Source organism: Serinus canaria, chromosome 7 (assembly GCF_022539315.1).
Source record: "Serinus canaria isolate serCan28SL12 chromosome 7, serCan2020, whole genome shotgun sequence".
NCBI lineage: Eukaryota > Metazoa > Chordata > Aves > Passeriformes > Fringillidae > Serinus > Serinus canaria.
In genome coordinates this window covers 16,760,697-16,786,930 of record NC_066321.1, presented here as the reverse complement: position 1 = coordinate 16,786,930, position 26,234 = coordinate 16,760,697, and the positions used below count along the sequence as shown (strand labels likewise).

At 37.9% G+C, this 26,234-nt stretch overlaps 1 protein-coding gene across 2 annotated transcripts; it reads left to right on the top strand.

Moving 5' to 3' along the window:
* Window positions 1–1,532: 1,532 nt before the first annotated feature.
* On the top strand, window positions 1,533–25,594 carry IFIH1 (interferon induced with helicase C domain 1). 2 transcript variants are annotated; one of them, XM_030241849.2, is made up of 16 exons: window positions 1,533–2,360; window positions 4,127–4,283; window positions 6,069–6,239; window positions 8,629–8,709; window positions 12,174–12,394; window positions 13,136–13,346; window positions 16,414–16,631; window positions 18,113–18,229; window positions 18,705–18,828; window positions 18,915–19,148; window positions 20,498–20,754; window positions 22,184–22,333; window positions 23,059–23,220; window positions 23,556–23,746; window positions 24,509–24,599; window positions 24,703–25,594. In XM_030241849.2, the coding sequence occupies exons 1-16, from the start codon at window positions 1,911–1,913 to the stop codon at window positions 24,883–24,885; spliced, it is 3,018 nt and encodes a 1,005-aa protein (XP_030097709.2). In that variant the 5' UTR covers window positions 1,533–1,910; the 3' UTR covers window positions 24,886–25,594. The 2 variants fall into 2 exon arrangements, with proteins under 2 accessions (XP_030097709.2, XP_018767017.3); XM_018911472.3 differs by having other exon boundaries at window positions 1,534–2,360; window positions 24,506–24,599.
* Window positions 25,595–26,234: the final 640 nt, after the last annotated feature.

Genomic DNA, 26,234 nt, shown 5'->3' with positions numbered 1-26,234 from the left:
ATATGTCTCCCAGCTAAGGTGCTGGAGACAGAAAAAAAAGTACTAGGGGGAAAGAAATCTTTCAAGGGAAACTTTCATAAAGTAGAAATGCAAAAGTAATGATGAAGTAACAGTGAAACTAGAGATAAGCATAAGAATGATGAAATGAAAGTAAAAACAAATTAAGTTCTTCTACAAAAGATGCCTCCAGCTGAGGGAAGCTCCTCTGAGAGCAGACTACTGCAGCACATCTCAAGGTGACAAGCAGCTGAAGGTACAATTTGAACTACAGAAAACTTTAGGCTGGGAAAGAACCTCTGGAGATAGCTGGCTTTCTTTTAAAAGCAAGACATTTAATCAAGGACACTGTCAAGCAAAGTGTTGAATATTTCTATTGAGGAAATTTCTGCTACTTCTCTGAGCAATATATTCCAATGGCTAATTGTTTCTAGAGTCGATAATACTTTCTTCTTACAACTAGAGATAATTTCCTCTAAAGAAACATATTCCTATTCCCCTTTGTCCAGTGTACCCCAGTGAAGACTCATGCAGCTCTTAGGAGCTGAAGAACTGTTGGTGTCCCAAGATAGGTTCTTTCACCCAGTTTGCAAGAGGCTGATCTACACAGAGAACCAAGGCATTTGATTTATTTACAGTTCTGTCTTGCACAGAAAGAGGTGCTTGGTGGTAAATTCACCAAGTCAGCACACCATGACTGCCAACATTTCTTACATTTTAGCAGACAAAGCCATTAATGCTCATTGGCTACAAGTTACAAAGTTTTTCATATTCATTAGATTCTTTTTTCTATTGGTTAAACTATTGCCTTGCTTCTTATGCTGATTAGTCCACATGCCCAGTCTTTCTTCTGAGTCAGTGGTTTCCTAGATCGGTGGTCTGTGAATCAGTGGTCACAACCTGCTCGTGCCAGAATTACCTTCTACCCAGTCGGAGCCGATCTCAGCACAGTTGCTGAACTGTCTCCATTAGGTTTTTTTCTTACCTTGGGAGTTCTGCCAAATGTCCTTGAGGTCCGTAATTTGTGTTCTTTGGTTCTGCTGTCAGTAATACATCCTTACTCCCAAAATCTGTTGACCTCCCCCTAGGTCTGAGATCACTGAAACATGCCTAAGCCCTACACCTTAGCAAGGCAATTTTACCAACAAGTAAATTATCTTTATAACACCCAGATATCACTGTGGTTGGATCTCCCCTGACCTTTATTTTCTCTGGGCTTTGTAAATGAAGTTCTTTCAAACATGTGATAGGCTCTCCAATCCTGCCGACCTCTGGACTCTACAATTCTTCTGTCTCTTGAACTGCCCCGGACCAAAACTGAACACAGTAAGGCAGACACTCTCAATTTATTATTTTGCCTTACCTCAGAATCACACTGAGGTTGCCCAAAACCCCCACGATGGAAACCAAGACTGCTCCTGAAGCTCAGTGACATGTACGACATGGGTGAAACCTCATCTCAGGGAGAGACCTTCCAAAGCCTCAGGCACCAGCCTCATATTGCTGCCACTGCGTGCCGGGGCAGCACCCATCGCCCAAAGCCCAGACACGCTGTGAGCAGCCCGGCAAGTGAGCTCTCATGAGCTGGAACGTGAAAGACGTGTTTCCGTTTATGATTCGGTTTTTCAATTCACGGTTACCGGCAAAGGTTCCTTACTGGCAAAGGTTTCGTTTTCAACACTGAGTAGCACTGAGCCGTGCCAGGCGGGAGCTGCCCTGCCCAGCGATCCCCATCCCGGGGAGCCGAGCCCTCACGCACCGCCCTCCCAAGAGAAACCGAAAGCGGCGCCGGTGCTGGGCAGGGCGGGCCGGGTCGGGCCGGGCCGGGCCGGCGGAGGGTTCGCTGAGGGGCGGCGGCCGCGCCGCTCACCGGGGCCCAGGCGCACCCCCAGCAGCGGCCCGCGGGAGCCGCCATGGCAGAGGGCACCCGGGACGAGCGGTTCCTCTACATGATCTCCTGCTTCAGGCCGCGGCTGAAGCAGTTCATCCAGGTGCAGCCCGTGCTGGACCGGCTCCCCTCGCTGAGCGCGGAGGACAAGGACAGGGTGCGTGCGGCCGCCCTGCAGGGGGGCGCGGCGGCGGGCGCGGAGGAGCTGCTGCGGGCCGTGGAGCGGGGGCCCCGCGGCTGCGGCTGGGTCCGCGAGTTCCTGCAGGCGCTGGAGCATGGAGGCTGCAGCCTGGCCGTCTGCTACGCCAACCCCAGCCTGAGCCAGCTGCCCTCGCCGGAAGAGGAGGCCGAGCACGACCTCTGCGTGCACCTGGTGCAGCTGCTGCACGGCACGCTGGTGGACAGGATGCGCACCGTGCAGGTGGCCGAGAAGTGCCTGCAGATGGGAATCTTCCAGGACGAGGACGTGGATCGGGTGAGTCCGGGCGCAGTGCCACAGACACCGGCCAGCCCCAGGGGCGGTGGGACAGGTAGGAAGCCACAACTACAAATGGCATAGTAAATGCAAAATTAAAAGGGGAGTTCCCGGGGGAAATAGATAATGGGTCCAGGCGAGCCAACGAAGACTGTTGACAATGGGCCAGCAGGTTGGATGCCAGCTAAGAGCCTGGCAAAGAAAAATGCCAGGAACAGAGGGTTGGACCGAGACAGTGTCTAAGTGAAGAATTATGTCAGACTTTACTTTTCTTATAATTTTGCCACAGACCTTAGGCTCAGAAGATTACTGTCTTTTGGCCCTTGAACCATATCAGGAAGTAGTAATGATCTGGAAAGTTCTAAATAATACTGAGTTAAGCTAAAATAAAGCAAGATTTTCTGTCCCCTTTTTTGCTAGAGGTTCACTAAGGACTATCCCACTAGACAGTAATGTGAGCAGAAATACCAGTTGGACAAGAACAAGGAAGTGTTAACCTTTGATGAGATATTGTCACGTGTTTATTCCACTTGGCTAAGAATGACTTGCCTGGAATGTGAAACCTACTTGAAACTAAAACAAAATTTGATATCCTGAAACAGTGTTAGAGCAAATTAAAATAATAATTGCCATGGCAATAAGGGGAAAACTGGTAAACTAAGGGTGGACCTAAGTCATATTTGCACTCTGAGTCTTTGCATCCACTTTTGAGGTCGGTTATGCTCCATCTCAGTTAAATGACTGTAAGATACACAATTTTGGCTTGTGACCATCAGGTGGCAGCAATGATCAGCTGCACCCTTATTAGTAGGGAGCCAGGCATGGTAACGCAGCAGGCAGATGCAGAGGCCTTTTAAGAATGACTGGCTCCATTGCCTGGTAATAGGTCCTCATGTTCCCCACGGTCACCTTTTTGCTGCTGGTATTTCCATCAAACCATTTAATACCCTTCACGATCCTGCCAGTTTAAACCCCAGTGGAGTTTAGGCTTTCCTAATGTCTCCCACTTTCCACACACTTCCTTTTAGTCATGTATCTCAGTCAGGTGTTCCCATTGCTATGCTTGCCCATTTCCTTGCATATCAGAATGGGTGATTCTTGAGCCTTGAGAAAATGGCCCTTGAGACTGATCACCTGTCTCAACCTGAGTTGCTCTTGGGGCCGTGGTTTTGTTCCTCATGTGATCACATGTCAAATCTGCTTGTGACAGCCTTGGGACACTGTTCTATACCTTTTCTGAGGGCAATAGCCACTTTCTTGAGGCTCAGCTATTGTATTTTTAAGTGGGAGTTGAGATGATGAAGCCAGAGTTTAAGAAGGGAAATGTTCTATTTTATGTCTAAGGTCACGTTACAGGTTCAGTCTGGGCTTTGATAAACTGTGACACCATTTCTCCTTAATCAAGGTTGCCTATTCCCTAAACCAGTCTGAACACCAATTGTTATTCTAATAGTTGTTATACTAATAATTATTGTATAGTGGTTATTGTTGGAACCATTGTCTAGTACTACCGGTCTCTCCAATTAAATTGTAGATCTCATAGGTTTTATATATCCTACCCAAAACCATATGGGATGAACATGAGGTTGGACAAAATTGCAATAATTCTCTTCTGATGAGTGGCAGGTCTACTTTATATCTTTATTTTTCTGTATGCTTTAATGATGACAGGGAAATGCTTTTGCACCTATACTGTTCTTATGAACTTCCTCAGACCATTTCCAAAGTCTGTGTGAGGGTTGTTTCTGGTTTTTTATTTCTGCCAGATCCAGACTGTTACTGACAATCGTGGGAACAGGGATGGTGCAAGGGAGCTACTGAGCAGAATAGTCCAGAAGAAAGACTGGTTCTCGTCTTTTTTGGTTGCTCTCCGTGAAACGCAACATGAAGACCTTGCCGATGATTTAAGTGGAAATACAGGAGGTAACCATCTTATTTCACTGGTACAGATATGTGGATTTTTAATATTTTATCTTTTTTTTTCCTCTTTTTTTCTTTTTTTTTTTTTTTGCACTGTTACTTTAGAAGCAATGCAGGATTCCCACCATATTGTTTTATTGAGACACTTGGACTAATGCATTTGATGTCCAGGGATTTCAAAATCAAGTTATGTAACAGTTTAATTGATTGTTAAATACTGAAAATCCTTATTGTGCAATATGAGAATTACAACAGTGTGGATTTAGTTACAATTAAACTGAATTTTATTTTTAACCATTGGTTTTCAGTGTGATTTTTATAATCATTCATAAAACATACTTTGAAAATTAATTTGAACAAACAAAACAGACTACCTGAATTTCTTCTTCAGTACACTTGTTTCTTTAACGGAACAGTTTACGGATATTTTTGGCATTTTAAACTACTTTGCATACTTTAAGACATTCAAAAGTCTCAAAACATTATAAAATTTACAAAAAATAATGCAATAAACTAGTAAAGTGGCTACTCCTTTTCATTCCTGTATAATGTTTATAATACTGTAAAGTTATCCCAGTGCTCCCCTGTATTCTTAAATACAAAAAAGAAAGCAGCCCTCAAATAATTTATCCCTTATTTTTGGTCCTCATGTGTTTTTTTTAATGTTTTAGTGAGTAAATTACTTTAACAGTTTTCCCATTTAGCAGCTTCAGCCTCCTCACTTGAGGAGCTCACCAGAGCTGTCTCTGTGCTTGTGGTTGCTGCATATGGGTCAGGGCATTAAGACTGAGGTAAGAGGGACATGAAGGTGTGTCTTCCAGCTTTGGACAGGAATCAGACAGTGTTCTCCCAGACACACAGAGGCAGCTGTGATATTTAAGTTCAAAGATGGTTGAGAGTTGCAGTCTGCAGGCCAGGACCAACCAAGTCAGAACCTCAGAAGATTATTTTGAGTGGAACTCGCGTGCTGGGAGCAGCTCAGCAGCTAGTGTGATCCTAATTTTCATTCTGTGTGGCAGCTGTGTGAGGCTTAAATTCTTGTCTTCACTACTTTGCCATCAATAAGATAAAAGTAATAAATACATTATTAATATTCTTTTCATATTTTTATTTTCAATTCTTCTCACATTTTGCATTTCTGAATTTTTAGTATAGACTCTGTAGAGTAAAACTGAAGTTTAATTCAGTTGTTTGATGGACTACTGACTGAATACATTTATTCCACAATTTCTTTGTAATCTTGGGTGATGTAGGCCCCCAAACCAACTGTACAGCCTAATGTATAAAGCATGAATGGTGTTGCTCTTACCAGAGGATCAGTAATTATCCATGTACACAGTCCTGTACGTGTGTAGATATGGAAGGTGTGTGGTTGCAGGAGCATGCCCTGACATAAGGTCATAGAGAGGAAACAGCTTCATTGGGCACTGTGGATGAAGACACTGATGCTACATTTTGTCATTGCAGCTTGACCCCCTGTGATTTCTTACAGTAAAATATGTTGTTATTAGAAAACACCTACACACAGAAATTGAGAACTTCACAAAAAAAAATCTATTAACCTCTTTAAGTTTAGTTTCTAATTGTAAATTAGTAAATTCTTAGTAAATATTTGTATAAAGGTCAGAATTCCAGACTACAACATTTGAGTCAAGACCAAGACCATATGTTATACTGTTATGTGCCTGATAAATACAGGTTAGTTCTGTGTTTTCTAGGCTCCACACTAAAAGAAATGAAATGCTTTATAGAACTGCCTTAGAATTTCTCTATGTTTTCTGGGAACAGAGAATAAAGAAAATGGGATGGAGCAGACTACGAATGAAGAAACAGAAGTTCCAAGCCAACCAGGATACGTCACAGAGGAGAATTTGAAACAGGAAGAAAATGTGGATGATAGTTTCAGCAGTGAGAGCAGTCTGTTGGAAACATCCATAGAAAAGAATTCTGTGATGTCAGGTTTGTCCACTAACTGGTATTTTGATCTGGTACCTGTGTGAATAAATGAGTAGTTTTGAAATATATTTAATACTTTTGATAAAAATATTAATATTATTAGGTTAGAGTTTTATTTCACACCCATCCATAGTAGGCTTATACTATCCAATGACAACATTAGGTTAACATTATCAACTCTGTACAGTGTTGACTAAGTTAAGATAAGAGGAATGTTTTTATGCCACTAAAATTGCAGCTGTATAAAGTACTTCTTTCTAGAAGGCTGGAAATGCTATATTGAAAAGCATTTTTTGTTTTGAGAAGTCCTTCATTGTTGTCCAACAAGTAATTTTTTCTGTTAATTTTAAGGTTTTTTAACTCACAGAATATCAGACAACCTTTCACATACACACTCAGAAGTACATTTTTAGTAAAAATGTTTAGGAATGGTTGTGGCCCGTTGTTCATATAGACCACTCTTAGAAACATGCCTTGGGAGTTGATTATGAGCAACAGCAAATAGCAGTGACAATGCCCAAACCCAGCTGTGAACCAGTGATTTAAACATGCACTGCGTGATCAGGAACCATGCGTGTTCCAAGTTCACATGGAGCTCAAACAATAGTTACAGCTAAGGTTAATCCTGCCTGAAATGATACTGGTGGGCTTACTCAGGTTGCAATGTGCAAGCAGGACTCTAAGGGAAGATTAGCAGAAGTGGTAAAAACAGCTGTTAGGATAATAACTCTTTTATCTTCATTATTTTGGAAATGCTTACTGATTTGGGTTTTTTAAAATTTATTTTCTTTTAAAATAATTCAAGTAAGTGGCCGCAGTTGAACAAGGAGAACGTTGTTCTGTTCACCTTTCTTTGGAAGATGAGTATTTTGCATTTCACATCACCACTGATGTTTTCTGTTGAGAGATTGTTGTATAATGCATGCTGCACATTGTAATTCAGATAATTGTGTACAAAACACTTTATAGATTCATATTCTCGGAGTATTTTCAGAATATTTTCAGAAAGTCATTTTAGATGGGACACAGTATGGAATAGATACAGAGAATTTTAATTTTGTCCTATTATTTCCTATTTTATGTGGATTCCTGGAAAGTGAAAGCAAGAGATAGCAGTGTCATCTTTATAGCTGGGAGTTCCTACTAATGCTACTAATTAGTTTGTCACAGGTCTTTGAACATGGCTTGGAACTCGTGAGGTTTTCTTCTTTTTTGTGCCTTTCTGTTGATTGCATTAGTTTGTTAGAAAAACTACTAATCCCTGACTCCTAGTGGTAGCTAGGATAGCTTCATAACTTTACTGAATGCAGACTAGGTTCAATTTCCACCTCACTCATCAAGACTTTATAGGGTATATTGTAGGCATTCCTTTCTCGGACACCATAACTTCCATTCAGTGCTAAATTCTCATTCACAGGATCTATTTTGCCTTATGAATAATTTTTTGGGGACAGTAAGATGCGAAAAATATGTAGATTAGGATGTAGGATATCCTATATTATAATAGGATATTCACTGGAAAGAACTTGATGGAAACACAAGCTCACTAGCTAATTAAAAAAAAACGCTGGTCAACACTGTTATTGTGACTGATTCCATCTGCACACTGTGGGCTCAGGTGCAGAGTGCTGTCTGCAGGCTGACAGCTCAGGGTGCTGCTGTTCACGGCAGATTTTCCCGGAAGAGCTGGGTATCTCTCCGTCGATGCTAGAAGGACTGAGTGTTGGGAGGTGCGGCTTTGGCAGTGGTGCTGGCGGCGCCGATGAGCGCGTGTACGGCGTGCCCGGCCCGGCAGAGGGCGAGCGGAGCGCGGGGATCGGGGCGGGCGCTGCCGCTCCGCGCGGTTCCACAGCCCCCATCGCTGATGTGGTTAGTCGGGAACCGCGGTTTGCGCTTTTCATCTTACGCGAAGAAACCTAAAAAAAAAAACAAACCAAAACAACAACACAGTTCTGGTTTTGCTTTTGTTCTGCTACAGATGTAGTTCTCATGACTTGTAGTGAGTAAAAGAGTATGTTCAGTTTGCCAGCAACTTTTTTTTTTTTTTTTTTTTTTGGCTTTTCACCTTTCCGGAAAGGACTAAAGGGGATTATGCAGGTGATGATGTCTGGAACCCCTGGTTTTAGGCAATAAATCATGACCCATAGTGCCTTACTTCTGCCATGCTTTGGATATTAATCTTCCCCTCCAAATTTTCTTCCGTAAGAAAATGAATTATATTGTTCATTTCTTTAATCTCTACCAAAAATAGAGAAAGTTAGATCTCAGCCCTGCCCACCTGACGTTCATCTAACCTACTTTAACAACTTAGGGGGAGCAAACAATATGCATTTTCCATTAATATTTGTACAGCAAATATAATATGCTACATTTCTTTGTGTTTTTCATTTAGAGTCAGATGTCTCCATAGGAGATGGAAGTGTCAGTAACTTGAAGGGAAACCTGGAAGAGAGTTGCACAACCAGTGATTCAGGTACGTTTCCCTTCTGTTATTGTTTAGTAATTGCAAAGTAAGTTCTGGGGGAAGTACTCTGTGAGTGGGCTAAATGAAACTCAGTGAAGGGCCTTCTTTCACTGTAAACTCTAGTTCACTATATTTAGATGCCAGACTTACTCTTACTTTGCTGGAAAACAGATGCCATTTTGGGCATTTTAGGTCCAGACCATCTGGTAATGGTCTGAACCTAAGTCCTAGCCCCCAAACAGTCAATTTACTGAGATCATCTGGACAGGGCTCTAGACATCATCATCGTACAAACTGGTCAGTGAGGCAGAATGATGAAATCACATAGGCTGAAGGGACTAGAACTCATCCAGTGCAGTCACGTGGACAGATATCCCTAATGCTGCCACACAGACGTGTTTCTTTTGCTCTCAGAGAGGAGCTAGATTGTGCCTGGCCCCCACATTGGGTGAGAGGGAATAGGAATGTTTTAGAGGAGTGAAAGGTGAGCAGAAGCATCTCCTGGGTACCTGCAGACCAATAATGAAGGTCCACTTTGGACCCAAGTACTTTAGTAGCCCTGTTTGCAAAAGCAACCTGAGCAACGGGGGTTGCTGTCTGAGGATCTTTGTGAATCTCACATTTAAACACATGTGCATGTTCTAAATACAGTTTTAAACTAGATATTGGACTGTGTTTAAATGATACTTTGCAGACAGGTATTATCTTGCTATGTATGAAGTTGGAGCGAAAATACTCTGCTGTTGTAAAAGACATCCCAGTATTTTGGGGTGGGTTTTTTTTGTTTTTGTTTGTTTGTTTGTTTGTTTGTTTTTAAACATCAGGCAAAACAAATTGGGAGCTGTCCACCATGGTGATCAGCCTGTTTACCTGTACAGAATTCAAGAACTACTTTTTGGAATCTAGTCTTTATAACATTTGTGCTGGGACTATGTCTCGTACAAGGGCTAGAAAAAACTCTGAACGCCTTTCAAGCCAGCTGGACCTAGTATTAAACTTTAGTATTACATCAGTAAGGTCACTGTAAATGTTATATATCCTATGCCTGCAAAGTGTTTGTTATAAATTCTTTTAAAATAGTTTCAAGCTTTAAAGTATTAAAATCTACATATTTTGTAAATACACAGAAAATTCAGGATTGCTCAGATCTAAATTGCTACACTGCAGCTAAGATTCTCGTCTGTGTGTGGGTAACTCCAAAGAATTTACTTTGCAATTCTTTAGCAACTGAGGACATTAATCAGTCACACTGTATTTTTTGACTCACTCTGTCACATGAAATGTCTGGGCCTGGGAACTTCTCTGTTCTGTGGTCAGGCAGACACACTGTATCAGTCACTCAGGCTGACCCAGGCTCATGACATTTGGCAACACACATGTATGTATGGCCTCATCCTTAAATATTCCTGAAGCATCTCTCAGTGAGCAAATTGGGCATTTGCTGTGTCCAGTAATCCAGAAAAAACCCCCAAACACTGCAGTTTTGTGAAGAGTGGAGAACAGATTTTTTTCACCGTGTTTACTAATTATATGTTCTGTATACATATGGCTTTTAAAAACAACTAGTTTAAAAGTTTTTAAAAACATCCGTGCTTTTTAATCATGTCTAGTGAACTCAGTGAGAGCGATAATGAGAAAAAATTGCTAAGAAGATGCAGATGCACCACTAATGGATTTTATAATTTGAAATGTTACAGTAAGGCTGTTGTATTAACAAAGATATTTGGATGGTGTCATTACACACTGATATTATTTGGATTTTAATGCAAAGAATCATGTGGATTTAGCTGCATTTTTGTGTGCAAAGTTCATTTCACATTTTATAAAATTCTATAGTTAGGACAATAGAATAATTATCATGTTTATTTTAGCCCAGAGCAGCAATTCACATGAGCCTTGTATGAAGGCAGACAACTTCCCTAATTCTACACTGTGCATGATGAAAAATCTTTAAGTATTTAATTCTTTAATCTGTAAAAAGATACCTTATTAGCCTTTATCTAAACAAGGGCTGAAGAAGCTAGGAGAGAGCTAAGTTAAATATTTTTTAGGCCTGGACTGTTAATTGAGGATGTTAAGGAACTGAAATTTAACCAAACAGATGGGTGATAAAGTGCTAGTTTCAATATGATTGAGCTATTGAATTTAGCCAACCAGAAAGCAAACAATGTTCTTCCTCAAAAGAGAGTAGTAGAAGTCAGATAAGTAACAGCAAGTACTCTCTGGTGCAAATGTCCCTGTGTCTAGGTAGCACTGCACTCACACTAAAAGGCAAAACAAGCAAAAAACACTTTAGAATGGCATTCAGATGTTTCCATCAGCAGTGTTTTATCAAGCTTCATTACTTTTTGTTAGTTTAATTTTATTTAATGGAATCAGGAATACTAGAAAAATATACTTACTTTATGTGTAATGTATCAGTGATAATAAAATCCTCATGATTCTGCATTGAATGATATCATCAGGAAACAAAACCAAGGTTTTTCTCCCCTCATTTTTAATCTAGTAGAATGAATTTGTACATTTTCTTCACTGAAAGCAGTTAATACTTGAAGAGTGATCTAAACTTGTTTGTAGCAAAGAAACCCTATGAAAACTCAATTGAAATAAATCCTTCTGATATTAAGATATATGTATATAATTTCTGACTTCCTAAATATATGTAAATTCAAGAGACTTGAAATGCTTTTCTTACTGCTCAAAATAATTCAACAGTATTTTTTTCACTTTTGCATTTAGAACCTAGTTTGTTTCTTCTGCAAGCCGTAGATGTAAACTCTGCCATGGCATTTCCAATAAAAGGTGGAAGGCTTTGGCCTTAGGTGGCAGATGTATATGGCTTTCTAATGAACACCCAATTGCATTATGTATGTGTCAGGCTAAGAAGCAATGTAATCTACCATGAGTAGGTGTGATACATTCTGCAGTTAGCTCCATCTTGTATGGGCAATTGAATTTTCTTATCTATTTGGTCTCTATACTTTATAACTCCCTTGACCATTTTTAAGTGTTCCATATTTTTTTTCTATCTATGGTCCATTTTTCATTCTCTGGGAAGTATTTAAAAAGGTAACTCCCTTGTAACCAAAACAATTTCAGTATTGGTAAAGGAGAACGTTGCAGAAGCTTGGCTAGATTATAAATACTGCAGCTCCAAACACAGCCTTTGTTGGTCCCAGTGCTACTGAACTGTATCATTTGAATTTATTCCTAATAATTCAGCAGTAATTTCAGCATAGATAGGTGAAACTGTACTGTGGCTTATTCCACCTGCCCTGAGTGCTGACTGGATGGAAGCAGTTCTGATCCAGAGTTGCAGTTTCTCAGAGCAACATTGTCTATGCTAGTGTGCTGTTTCTATTCAGAAGATGCTTCTGATAATAAATTAATATTTTTCCCTTTGACATTTTTTCAGTCCTCTGATACATGTTCTGTGCCTCCTGTTTGAAGCTTATATTTTGTTGTACCCTTAGATGAAGATGAAGTGGAGAGGAGAGCCTCACCTGAACCAGATCTGACCCTGAGAGATTACCAGATGGAAGTTGCAAAGCCAGCCTTGAATGGGGAGAATATTATCATTTGTCTCCCTACAGGCAGTGGTAAAACCAGAGTGGCTGTTTACATTACCAAAGATCACTTGGATAAGAAAAAAAGAGCATCAGAGCCTGGAAAAGTCATAGTACTTGTTAACAAGGTAAGTTGGTCCATTTTTTAAGGAATAGTATTTTTCAAACATCATGCATTGTTAATACAGATATTGTAAAATGAATATAAACTAAATTCTCAGCTTCTTCAGGTATATTGTGTTTAAAGACATAGACATCTAGACTATCATCTCCAGTGCACCATCAGCCTTGTGCAAGCACAAATTAGTGTACCCCAGTGCCAGTGCAAATTTAGATGTGCTGTTATAACCACATTATTGGGAAAAGTACGATTTCATTTTGTAATGAATTTTGAAAAATAAAAATATTTTTCACATTCTCTGTTTCAGTTTGTTAATGAAGGCCACCTAATGAGTCTTACAGTAGTTAAGGAATGTTTTGTCAGATTTTCTGATAATTGCTTTAATTTTTGCAGTTAAATTTAGCCCATATAAAGTAATCTTTTATTGTAATGTTAAAATATAAAAATAAATTAAATAATTTTATTGAAATTATAAACCATATTCTCTAATAAGATAAATGTGAAAGCACTTTATAAGCTCAGTTAAATAGCTAGAACGTGCATGGTTTCTTCATTCTTTCAAAGGCTCAGTTAAGCCAAAGTTCTTGGGACAAAAAGGTTTCACAGGAGAAGTTGCAGGGGAAAATTGATTTGGGGATTTTTGCTGCTTAATTTTCTTTTATTACTCTAACAACATTTGTGGCAAAGAGGCATGTATTTTTAACCCTGTGTTTAATATGTTTTAAATTCTCTGAAAACTTTTGTTCAGGTTCCATTGGTAGAACAGCATTTAAAAAGAGAGTTTAGTCCATTCCTGAAGCGTTGGTATCAGGTTATTGGTTTAAGTGGTGATTCTCAGCTGAAAATCTCATTTCCTGAAGTTGTGAGAAGAAATGATGTCATCATAAGTACAGCACAGATCCTTGAGAATTCACTGTTAAATGCGTCCAAGGAAGATGAAGAAAGTGTCCACTTATCAGGCAAGTATTTTATTCTGAAATTTTTACAGAGGGTATAAAAATATGTCTCTATTCTGGAAAATTGCTGAGTGAAAATGTGCCACATCAGGGTTTTTTTTTTCAATTTACTCATTTTATAAATACAAGCTGTAGTAAAAATCAGATCTCAATTAACAAGCATGCAGGCCAAAATTAGACTCTGTAGTTTATTTTTTACTAAATACTTGTCATGCTTCCTATTTTATCTAAATAAATTCTTAAGCACATCTTTGTGCACATGCAGTTGTACTGGTTCAACTTTCCAAGCTTAGTAGAGCATTGAGTCATATCACAATGAAGCCATATACAGGATAAGAAAAAAAATATCAAAACTCAAATGCACTTGGTAGTTTGAGAAGTACAATGAAACACAAGATAAAAGCCAATCTGTTGTAAAAGTTATATTCTTTAAACTCTTGTAATTTTGTTAATAAACAGTGATATGATGGCTTATAACTAGTGATATGGTGGCTTATAACTGTGTCTCTCTGAGCTCAGCAGATATAATGGTTTCTTACAACAGATGAAGGAAGTTGAAGAAGGCAAAAGATAAAGAAGGCAAGATTGTTTTCCCAGAATGCTGAAGTGGCAGGTATCTCTGGGAGATCAAAAAGGAAATTATATTATCTGTTAATAAGGGACAATTAGAACAGCCCATGAGGTCAGCTCCTGGGCCTGGGCTGCAAGGACCTTCCTCTGTGAGACATTAGCTTCTCCCTCCATTTGCCTGCAATCAACTCCTTTTCAGATGGTGAAGGATGTAGGGGAGAGGCTGTGATGTTCAAAATAATTGCCCCAAGATACAAGTATTGGTCTGGGTGTCACAGAGACAGCAGAGAAACCTGAGAGAAACCTGGTTGTGTCTGTCAGTGCTTAGTGCTGGCTAGGGTACTGCTTGATCCAAACTCTTGCAGAGCCACTTGAGTGCCTCAGATTTGCATTCCCTCCTTCAGAAGGCCTTGTTATTACCTAGGCAGAGTACCAGCAATTTTTTTATACCTATTTCCTCTCCACTTCATCTAAGTTAATAAACTTCCCTACATCTGAATCATTTTGGAATGCTATATGGAGTCATCTGAACATTTCTACTGGGACTGCTGGCCTGTTTTGAATTGGGCTGAGTCCCAACCAGATTGTGTAATGAAGTGGGTTGAATGGGTTTCACACTTTGTGAAGTTTCCTTCATAAGGAGCGACATTTTTTCCAGAACTCAGGCTGCCCTGCACCTCGGAGTTTTTTTTTTCCGTGCTGTTACACCTGTGCTTGTAGGTTCAGCAGGACCAAAGCCAAGCAAGCATGAACACAGCCAGCTCCATTTCTGTGGCTGTGACTTGGGTAACTCGCAGCCTTTATAAATCATCCTAATTAGTTACAAGTTTTTTCCAGATTTCTGTGCATACTTTTTTCATCTGTTTCCACAGAGGTCTGCATTACACGTAATATGGAATTCCAGCCTCAGTGAAATGGAGGGGACTCTCTTAATTGCATTTTACCAAATGTTTACTCTCTTTACCAATGGCTGAAATCACTGTATGGACTTTCTAAAAGCTGTGTATCACTTCCTTAGTAGAAGAAACACATCCCTTCTGGTAGGTTAGTTTCTACACAAGTAGTTATAGAATATGCATGATGGAGATGATGGTCAAAATCAGAGGCACTAAGTTCATGTTGGCAGAATAACTGAGAAACTGCCAGCACTGCTTCTGAAATCTTGCAATGTGTAGAAATCTTGGCAATAAATAAGAATTTTGATTTGAAACTATGTCACTCCTGTCCAAACTGGCTTCCTGAACCACTGTGAAGAAAGTCAGCTTTCCCCAGTGACATGGAGCATTAGCTTACTTTCCTAGCAGAAGTGTTTGGTGTAGCCTTTCCAATATGACTTCCCTTGTTTAGACTCCATCCTTCTTTAGGTTCCTCAATACCAGCTGAGACTGATTTAGCTCTCTGTTAATTTCCAACTTCTGCTGGCAGTTGTTGAAAACTGATTTATAGTGGTGCAACAATTTGAGCCCATCAACATGTTTACACATCAATGTGTAAACAAGACCATGGAAATTGTCCACATAAAAAAAATACGTACAGGAGTTTAACCCTGATCAGTTCAGTCATCCTCTTTACAGTTATGTCCACAAACTGTCTTCAAATTGTCAGAAACAATGTAAAACTAGAGAGTTACTGGCCAGCTACCAAAGGACTGGGAGCTCCATAAACCAGTTTTGCTGCTAGAGAAACAAAAATGTTCATGATTCTTTCAGCTCAGAACCTTGAAATATATGTCACTGGCTGCAAGTGCATAAAGATTAAAGACATGTTTTCTATATCTTTTGAGAAATTTGAAACAGAAAGTACTTTTATTTTTCTTCATTGTATATTGTTTGCATGTAAATACACTGTGACCAAAAAGCACATTATATCTGTCTGAATTTCCATCAGATTTCTCTCTTACAAGAGAGGGATGAGTGGTAGTGCTCCCACCAATCTGTCTGTTCTTTCCAATAGCACATCCATAAAGTAATATAAATCTTTTAACTGGACACTAATAGGGAGGAAATCTCTGCATTGCTACAAAATGGAAGCACATTTGGACCACAACAAGCCTTTCAAGAATGTCTGAAAGGCTTCTAACATATTCTGTATCTTCTCAAAAGCAAACAATATGTAGTTTGTCAGACACAGTTATGGACATAAAAGATAGTACTGAGTTCAACTATGATACGTTCTTACCACTGGTAAGATATGAAAACTATTACTCTGAAATTCTTTATATAATCAGATTGTTTTTGCAAAAATACAAAGTCTTTTTTTCCATTGCATGAAATGTAAAACTACTTGGCACATCAGGACTGTAGCAAAGGTTCCAAAGTCCATTAAATATATTCAGCATCCATCCACGCCTTCCTCCAATACTTCAGTTTCCTAGTACATTAGTTCTCAGACACACTGATGGGTTCTTTTCAACACCATCCTCACCTGTTACAAGATTTAGTCACATAAATTCTGCATTTGAAATAGAATTATTCACTTTAGGAGTCTTTTTTTTTTCCAGATTTTTCCCTCATCATCATCGATGAGTGTCATCACACTCAAAAGGAAGGTGTCTACAATAATATAATGAGACGTTACTTAAAACAAAAAAAGAAGAACGTGAAGCTGGCAAAAGAAAACAAACCACTGATCCCACAGCCTCAGATTCTGGGACTTACAGCCTCACCTGGTGTAGGAGGTGCAACATCCTACTCAAAAGCTGAAGAGCATATTCTGAAAGTAAATAGCCCTAACACTTACAAACCATCAAAGGGATATTGTCTTCTTCAAGTAAAACTTCTAAAGTCAGTTTTAAGCTTCAAATAGACAATCTGATTTCTTTTTTCTCGTGTACTTGGAAGTTCAGCTCATAACCACTAAAAAATAATGGAAATCTATATACAAATAAAGGTTACTTTACAGGAGTAAAGTTACTGAAAAGGGAAGTTAAATAATTGCCTCACTTGAAAAAAATTCCCAAGTTAAGATCAGCAGCAAGAAATCCACAATATAGTATGGTTTTATGGTTACTTAAAGTCTTACTGTTCCATTAATGGCTTTTAATTTACTGTGTATTCCTAAATACTAGAGACACGTATTTTATATCTGTATTTCTAGCGTGACTAAGATGAGCATTTTTATGAGTCCAAAAAAATGAAAAACAGTGTTTAATACTTAAACAAAGTAGAATCCACTTGTGAGATACAGGTAGCATAAAAATATGTTTTGTTTTTTCAGTTAGAGTTACTCATTGAGGTTGCATGAACACCTGACTGAAGATAGTCTGTTAAATTCTATATGTAAAGAAACTGTATTTTACTTGAAATTAAATGGTTTTCATTAGTAATAGAAAAGTAGAATTTAGCCCAGTATAGCAGTGAAAACTCCTGACTGGAAAATTGTACCAGAACAGAATGTGATATTGAATAAGTGAGGCCTGCAAGAATGTTTTATGCTGTATTGAAGTAGACAGAATTTTGACACAAAAACTTGCTGGCAGAAAAAGCAGAAAATTCCTTTTCATCAGCTCTGAATTCCTAGTGATAGAATTCTGGGATTTGTATCTGAATATTAACCAGAATATGCAAGCTGAAATATACAGCTACCGCTGAAGACATTAAAAAGATCACCAGTCAGTCTTCCTTTACAGTTTTCTCTGCTCAGAATAATGTTATGGTTTCCCTTATTACTTAATGACATGTTCATATTTTCTCCTGGGAAGAGGTCTAAAGCACAAAAGTCTTGTTCAGTTGCACACTTAGCACAGAAATTCTCTCTATGTTTTCCTGTCCAAGGAAAGATTATCTTAAATCATTTTGTACTCTCATAACAGCTCTTACTTTTATAATTAATCCCTACAATTTATTTTCTTTTTTTTTTCTGTTTCCCCATTATTTTTATTTATTTTGTGCTCCAAAATCTATTCTTCCAAAGTACCAATGCTATATTTTACGTCTCAAAATACTTGGTTTGCATCCTGATCTACTTTTTTTTTCCTGTATGCAAGGATCACTTCTGGCCTAGAAAGTAACTTGTGCAGTTTATCTCAAATGTTTTTCAAAGACTTGGACTTTCTTGTGCTGATACTGCCTTTATCCAATTTTTGTGGGAAGAAAGTTATATAAACCTCAATATCTAAATAAGAAGATCTCTTGCAATAATTCAGTTTTCATGTAAAATAACTCATTCAATATTGAAGAAATTACATTATCTTCTCCCAGATCTGTGCCAATCTTGATGCATGTAGAATTATGACTGTTGAAGAGCATGCCTCCCAGCTAAAGAATCAGGTGAAGGAACCATCTAAGAAAATTGTGATTGCAGATGATAAAAAAAGGGTATGTTTTTTACAAAAAAATCAGTATTAAAGTTATATTCTCCTTTAAAAACGTCTTGTACGGTATCAAAAACTTTTGCCTAATGCTCTTTTTCTAAGGACTTTTGATGATCCAGAGTGCTAATCTGAATATTGTTTCTTTGCGCTGTTTCAAGAAGCGTCAGTAAAGTCAAATAGAACTAAATTTTTATTTATGTCAGTTATATTTTGAGTTATCTGGTGAAAAGGCCTTCTAAAGCTGAAATATTTGTATTGAAGCAATGATATTACATTCAATTTTTTTTTAAAAAGTGCTGTTTCTCAGCATAATTTTTGTAAAATTCTGAACTGTATATTTCCATATTACTAAGCACACTTAACAACCTTACTTCTTTAATTTAAGGTTTAAGTTTTAAAAAATTACTCAATGTGGTACTAGCCAATGTTTTTGTTGCCAGAAGGTGCTTACTTACTTTGCCTAATCAATTTATTCCTAGGATCCATTTAAAGAGAAAATTACTGAGATCATGACAGAAATACAAAACTATTGCCAGCTGCATCCGAAGTCTGAGTTTGGAACTCAGACATATGAACAGTGGGTGATCAGAGAAGAGAGAAGAGGTAACTGCATAGCAAATATAACCCAGCTTTGGATTTCTTTGTGTCGTTCTATACTAAGACTTTTTTGTATTTTTGTTCCCTTCTAGCTGCGAAAGAAGAAAAACGCAGGGAACGTGTCTGTGCAGAGCACTTGAAGAAATACAACGATGCTCTCCAGATAAATGACACCATCCGAATGGTGGATGCCTACAATCACCTAAATAACTTCTATAAAGAGGAGAAAAGTAAGAAGACAGTAAGGAGTGATGATGATGATGATGATGAACCAGCAGTATCAAAACAGGATGAAACAGATGAATTTCTAATAGGTTTATTTCATGGTGAGTTGGAAATACTTTGTGATATTTAATATTTGAAATCCATAATTGTGCACTAACATGGTTTGCATGGGCCCATTAGTTATTGCATCCTAGAAACTGCTGTGTTATTTATTATCACAATGCCTTGATATCCCAGTTCATACACTTTTGAATGTGTTAAACAGCGTTATAGTGGGGTCATGTCATAATATTTAATTATGGTTCTTCAGCTCCCACCTAAAGGCACCTTTGTTTTTGCTGCCAGTTAGTAAAAGCTGTTTTCCACTTTTATCTAGTGAAGTGTCCCTGAGGACACTCTTAACAGATACATAAAGTACTTATTTCAGTAGATACTCTTGGGGGGCAAAAGTTTGAGCAAATGGAATACAAAAGTAATGAAATAATGCCTTCTTAACCAACCCTTTCTGCCAAAGTTTGTTTCTCTATATACTAAGAAAGGGTGCTGACTTTAAGTTAGTTTCAGGTAAAGAACATTTAGTTAAAGAATTGAACAAAAAATCAAACTGCAAAGACCAAAGTTAGTTGCTTTTTTTTCAGATCAATCACCTTGTAACTAAGATTAATTCATTAATCTTTTTTACTCAGCTTTTTTCCTTTACTGCCTTTCCAAGCAGAAAGAGCTAGAGAAGTTTGCTCCCATCACCCATGGCTCTTGGGTAGTACAAGCAAAAATAGATTATACTGCAGGATGTGACCCAGCTTCATGTATCCAATGAACTACAAATTTTTCTCACTATCATTGAGAAATGAAAAAAAAAAGAATGAAAACTATAAGTTAGATAATGTCATCATGGTTTTAATGACTCTTCATACCTGTCTATTCCCCCTTGTTTAGATTTTCAGTAGTGAGTGGTTGCTCAGAACCAAAAATTTAAACCAACTAAAAATGAAACTCAGTTTCATTAGTATAATTTCTGGTTGCTTTTATTTCTACAGGTAAATGAAGTCCAAAAAATCTGACAATGAAAAATTAATTCCATTTTTTAAAGGTTTTACCACTGAAAGTGCTAGGAGGAATAGAAGAATGTCTAAACTGACTCTGTACCAACTTCGTGTGTATAGGCAGGTTTTTTCCTTTGGCTTATTCTTACCATGAAATATAGGCAAATATTATTATAATTTGTGTATTATAATGATGATTTATTTTGGTTGATTAGTGTGTTTTTAGTGACTATAAACTCCCTTCAGAAATAACTGGTATGCCCCAGCTCTTCAAACTGATTGTGAATTAGCTATGCTGGGAGAATTATATAGAAAGTTGCTATTTGCTTTGTGGGTTTTGGGGTTTATTTTGTTTCAAACTGTTGTTTAAATGGCTAGATTTTCTCAATTTACATCTCTTTTTAAAGCAAAAAAGAAACAGCTGAAAGAGTTGACTACAAAGCCAGAAAATGAAAATGAGAAGCTAACGAAGTTGAGAAATACTTTAATGGAGGAGTTCACAAAGACTGAAGAGCCTCGAGGAATCATTTTCACAAAGACTCGTCTAAGTGCCTTTGCTCTATTCCAGTGGATTAAGGAAAACCCAAAATTTGAAGAAGTGGGAATTAAGGCCCATTATCTTATCGGCTCTGGACACAAGAGTGAAATGAAGCCCATGACTCAGGTACAGAACCATGCATGTCAGCATTATCTCTTGTACATGATTTTGGAAAACAGCTTGTCTTAGTACTAGGCCAGTGGCCTGAAGTTCAGAGCCCAGAGTTCTGGTTTCATACCTGCCAGCAACTTATCTTCATAAAGATAAATGAATAATAATGTTGGAATAATTTTATTTCCACAAGTAACAAGCTTTTTTGGTTTTGGATTCTATGGCAATAGGAGTAGCCAGCATCCGTTGCCTAGGGTAGTGTGTAGTCAAAAAGGACCCAAGTTATAGCAAGGCATGGGAAGCAAAAATAAACACAATGGAAAGAGCACAAATGTGATTAAATGAGTTTATGCTTCTCAAGACAACAGTAATTCACGTTATATTTAAGCTGCTGAATTGAAAAATAAACCTACAAAGATGATTATTTCTGTCTTTTTGTACTTAAATTTGCTTAAATCAAATTACACCAATTTATATGCATGCTTCCCGCTGACACATAACCATTGGAAGAAAACTTGCCAAAATTGATACTGGAAATAGCACAATTGATCACTCAGTTGTGTCCATCTTGTACCATTACACTGATTTCATACACCACATCTCTCTGGCAATTTACACTTTGCACTAAAAACATTTTCAAATCAAAGTACTTCACATCTCTTCTGTTCTGGACTTTACTCCCCAAATCAGCATTTAACGAAAAATGGTGTGTTTTGCTGCTGGGCAGAGTCCATTTTCTTCTGCTGCCCTGAGTTTCAAGGAAAAATTCTCTCAAAAATTCTCTCCAAAAGTTTCTTGAGTTCTGTCAAACTTGGAATTTAATTTGTGTGGCACATTACACAAACAAAAAAAATATCTTCTGCGTTTTGAAACTGAATATACCAAATGACCAGTTTCTGTTCCTCTGCTCAAGCTGGTGACAAACACCCAGTTGATTCACAAGTCTGTGATTTAGATCTTTTCTTTTTAAGTGTATCATTGTTGTTCTTTCTGGTGCTACTGAGATCACCAGAGTTATAGTCTCCATTTATTATGGAGAATTTTAAGTGCTTTAGAACTAGAGCTGGAAGTTTGTATTTTAATCAGAAATTACTGAAGTGATAGAAATCCAATCTTATGAGTAAGTACTTAAAAAAATTTGAAAATAATTGAACAACTATATTATCAAATCTCCTAGTAGCTGTGACATAGGCTATGAACTTCCAAGCCCAGTTACCATAAAAGAATTGGCTTCTGCTCCCTTCTCCCTCAAAATACCATGCTGAACTCATGTTATATTCAATAGAAACTCCTTCTTTTGCAAGATACTTAAATGCAGTTTTGAAGGCCACTTGATGTTTGGCACTCAGATATGATGGGACTTTAATTCCTGAAACTCGTTAATTAGAGTAAACTGGTAACAGAAACTAATAGTGGAAGTTAATTTGATGATTTTAATTTACAGAATGAGCAAAGGGAAGTTATTGATAGATTTCGATGTGGAAATGTAAATTTGCTAATTGCTACTACTGTAGCTGAGGAAGGCCTGGACATCAAAGAGTGTAACATCGTTATTCGCTATGGCCTCGTCACCAATGAAATTGCTATGGTGCAGGTATGAGTTTACTGCATACATACCTTATTTTAATAATGCTTTTCTTTTTGCAGTGGGCAAACGGTGAATCATTTACCTGGTGTTTGGAAATAATTTTTAAATACTTGAATGCTAAAAGAGAAAATGTTCTTGCAACAATGTTCATTTCCAATTTCCATCCTCAGTCTGTATGCAATATAAAATTTGCCTCTCTCTGTAATGGTGTAGCATCAGTTCAAAACAAATGTTTCTACACAAATGTTAAGCTCTTTTAATAGAAGAGATACAATAATATGGTCATCAGAGCAGTTGATTCAAGAGGCATTTGTACCACCAGTGTATGGACACCACACTATCATCAGCTAAAGAGAGCTTATTACATATCAGAATACCAGTTTGATACATGCTCTCATTTAACTTGTGAACACAGATATTTATATATTTAATATTTAAACGCATGCTTATATTTTGGCAACAAAATATCATTTTGGCATTGCAAAACATGCTAATCCCAAATCTCCCGAGTAGTTCTCACAGGTATCATGGATGTTACTGCAGAAATAGTATGTGTTATTCACTGATCCTTTATCAGTGTATTTTTGTCTGAGTTAAATGGAAAAAGCTGCACTTTGGGGATAGTGCATATGGAATAGTGCATGTCTTCCACTGCAAAACTAGGAAAAATTGTTGTGTGATATAATAGGGAGTATTGTCATGTTTATTTTTGTGTTTCTTGCAAATTGTAGGCTCGTGGTAGAGCTCGAGCTGATGAAAGCACCTATGCTCTTGTGGTTTCAAGTGGCTCAGGGGCTGTTGAACATGAAAATGTTAATATTTTTCGTGAGAAAATGATGTATAAGGCCATTCAGCGTGTCCAGAAGATGCCACAGGAAGAGTATTTAAAAAAGGTATTCACTGCAGCTCTGCACTTTGCCTTTAAAGAATACTGATTTACATTGTATGGAATACTTTCTATTTGAAATCTGCTTAGAGGAGAAAAACTTGAAGTAATACTGGTTACTACATGTGGCTTTGAATTCTTTTTCCAATATTTGTATTATAATCTGTTTTCTTGTTCTTTAGAAAAATTTTCTGGTTTTCTGTTGGTAAGGGGAAAATGCACGAGCAAGGTAAAATTGACTAGAAGCCATGTTGACAGTGAACTCAGTAAAATAACTGAGAAAGAAAACTATAACTGTCATTCCAGCAGAATGTCACAGTGCTCTTACTGATCTGTTTCTAGATTCAGAGTTTCCAGTCGCAAAGTATAGTGGAAAAACAAATGAAGGTGATGAGAGATCAGCGCAAGACATACAAGAAAAATCCTTCACTAATAAAATTCTTATGCAAAAATTGCTCCAAGCCGATATGTTCTGGAGAAGACATACAAGTTATTGAAGACATGCATCATGTCAGTGTGAAAAAAGATTTCCAGTGAGTGTTTATGAACTACTTTATCTCTTTCAGGCAGAAACAGATTTTCCTTTCATCGAGGCTGTAACAGGGCCTGTAACCCTCTAGGCCCTGTGAGAAACAAATAGATTATTCCAATATTGTTGGGTCCTAGGCTCTATGGAGTTTACAGTTAAGGAGCTTGAACAAAATGTTTGTTCTTATTCCTGATTTCAAGGTGAATTGAGTTTAAGACTTCAAAAAAAAGATGCAGCTTCTGTGGTACTATTAACTAGGTCACTTACTATGTAGTATGGTATATATTCCATTCTGCACAGGCTGATAGTAACCTTCAGGATCAAGTACTCCCTAAATAAATTATTCAAGAATGTACACATACTCTGCAGGTCTTCAGAGTAATGATTCTGTTAAGAGATAAGGTTAAACTACAGGGAATAAAAAGAAAACCTTTAATTTTCAGGTATTATTTCATTGACGTGGCACCTAAAAAACAAGCTATATCTGTCTGTTATTAGAACAAGAGCCTGCTGCTCCCACTTCAAGATGTGTGAGGGAGGATGCAGCTCCTGAAATGGAATGAAGAGAGACATGGAGTACATGTGTACATTTCATCATTACTTAGGAGTATGAAGCATGGCCTTGCATTTTCTCAAACAGTCAGAGAGTCTATGACTTTTTAGGTTTCATATCTGGTTTCAGCAATCTTACTCACTGTTTATGTGTGTCTGTATGTAGCATGGAATGACCAGTGGATTCTGATGGGTGCTGTCTGTTTTTCAGAAGTCTTTATCATACAAGAGAAAATAAATCACTGCAAGATAAGCGTGCTGATTACCCGACAAATGGGGAAATTATATGCAAAGACTGTGGACAAGTGAGGAACATGTTATTTTCATACTCTTCTTGTTGTCTGTATTTGTTTCTTTCTTAGGATCTTGTCTTATTTTATCTGAAATGCAATTTCCTTCTACTTGCAGGCTTGGGGACATATGATGGTTCACCGAGGTCTTGACCTACCTTGTCTGAAGATCAGAAATTTTGTGGTTGTGTTTGCAGACAAGAAATCAACGAACAATATTTTTAAGAAATGGGGAGAGCTGCCCATCAGGTTTCCTAGTTTTGATTATGCAGCTCACTGTCCTTCAAGTGATGAAGATTAGGGAATTGGAATGAAAATAAAAGCCCTTTTTAACTTCTTTCTGTTGATCAGAAGCTCCTGTATCCTGTAGAGAATGCTGCATCATAAGCAGTGTGAAAGCTCCTGGACATAAGGAAACTGTCTGGAAGACAGAAAGCAAAACAAGAAAGGAGAAGGACCAAGTCACACAGCTGCTGTCTGCACTCAGATTTGTTCTCCTGGACAAAGATGGCAAATGCATCGCAGTCATGTGTATTTATAGAACAACTCCTGTCTTTTTTCACTACAGGATGACAACAAAGTCATGTCAAAAGTGTGTTAGATGACCTGTTGTCAATCCCAGAACATTGAAAAGAGACCTTAAGATATACCATGGTCATTATTTTCTTCATGCTATAACCATTTTGAAGATAAAGTATCTCAAAAGAGGAGCCATGTAAAGACCATGTCACCCATTATTTCTGAATCACCATTGGTACGTCAGTGTTTTCATGACTGAATTCCTCCCTTCATAAATATAGCTGAAAGCTCATACACTTTGACAAACTAAAATTACGTTTCCCTTAGAAGGCATTTCAAGAAATCAAGTCCTTAACCTGAAATTGATTATTTTAGTGTCCAAGAAGCACATTGCCAAAGTGACTCTCTATGTGTCAGTTTCATGGGATTGTTAGCCTGGCTACATAATGAGGTGTGTATTTTTTTCAATAAATTGCTATAATTAACATTTACCAACTGTGATACTGTTAATTCTCTTCCACTGGAAGTATCTAGGCAGTAATAATACCATTGCTTCATCCTAGAAATTCAAAGGATGGTAGTATTCTGACTGTAAAAATAGCATGTTTGTCTATATTTATCTCATGGACAGATTTCTCCCCCCACTTTGCAAGTAAGATATTGGAGAGTGGAAGGAAGGTTTATTTGTTGTTACAACAGAAACTGAATTAATTATTAGAATAGCCTCATGGGAAGTCATCCAGATATCATTCATCCTCTGAGTAATCTCTGGATTTCTTTATTCATGAGTTGTTACAGGTAAATAAATGCAATATAATACACTGTACATAGCATTTTCAAGTATCTGAATTTATTTATTCAGTACTTTTAAATAAGTGTAAAACACTGGTAAAAATACTACATCATTTCATAGATTTCTGCTGGGTCTTCAATCAAAGAAATTTCCATGCTGAGTAGATTTTCTGAAATCTGAGCTTTTTATACTTCCCTTTGCTGAAGCAACGAAAGTATATGCAGATGAATTTCTGCACATGTGCTACAGACCTGTGTGACAAACATACCTGGGCTTCTTGTAGTTCACCTGGGTGCTGTTGTTACTCTCCCAGTTCCTAGTGTGACTCTGCCACATTG

Coding starts and splice junctions, on each gene's coding strand:
- IFIH1 (XM_018911472.3), top strand. CDS start 1,911: ATGGCAGAGGGCACCCGGGACGAGCGGTTCCTCTACATGATCTCCTGC. Junction 20,755..22,183: donor AAATGAAGCCCATGACTCAG/GTACAGAACCAT, acceptor TTTAATTTACAG/AATGAGCAAAGGGAAGTTAT. Junction 23,747..24,505: donor AGTGTGAAAAAAGATTTCCA/GTGAGTGTTTAT, acceptor TCTGTTTTTCAG/AAGTCTTTATCATACAAGAG.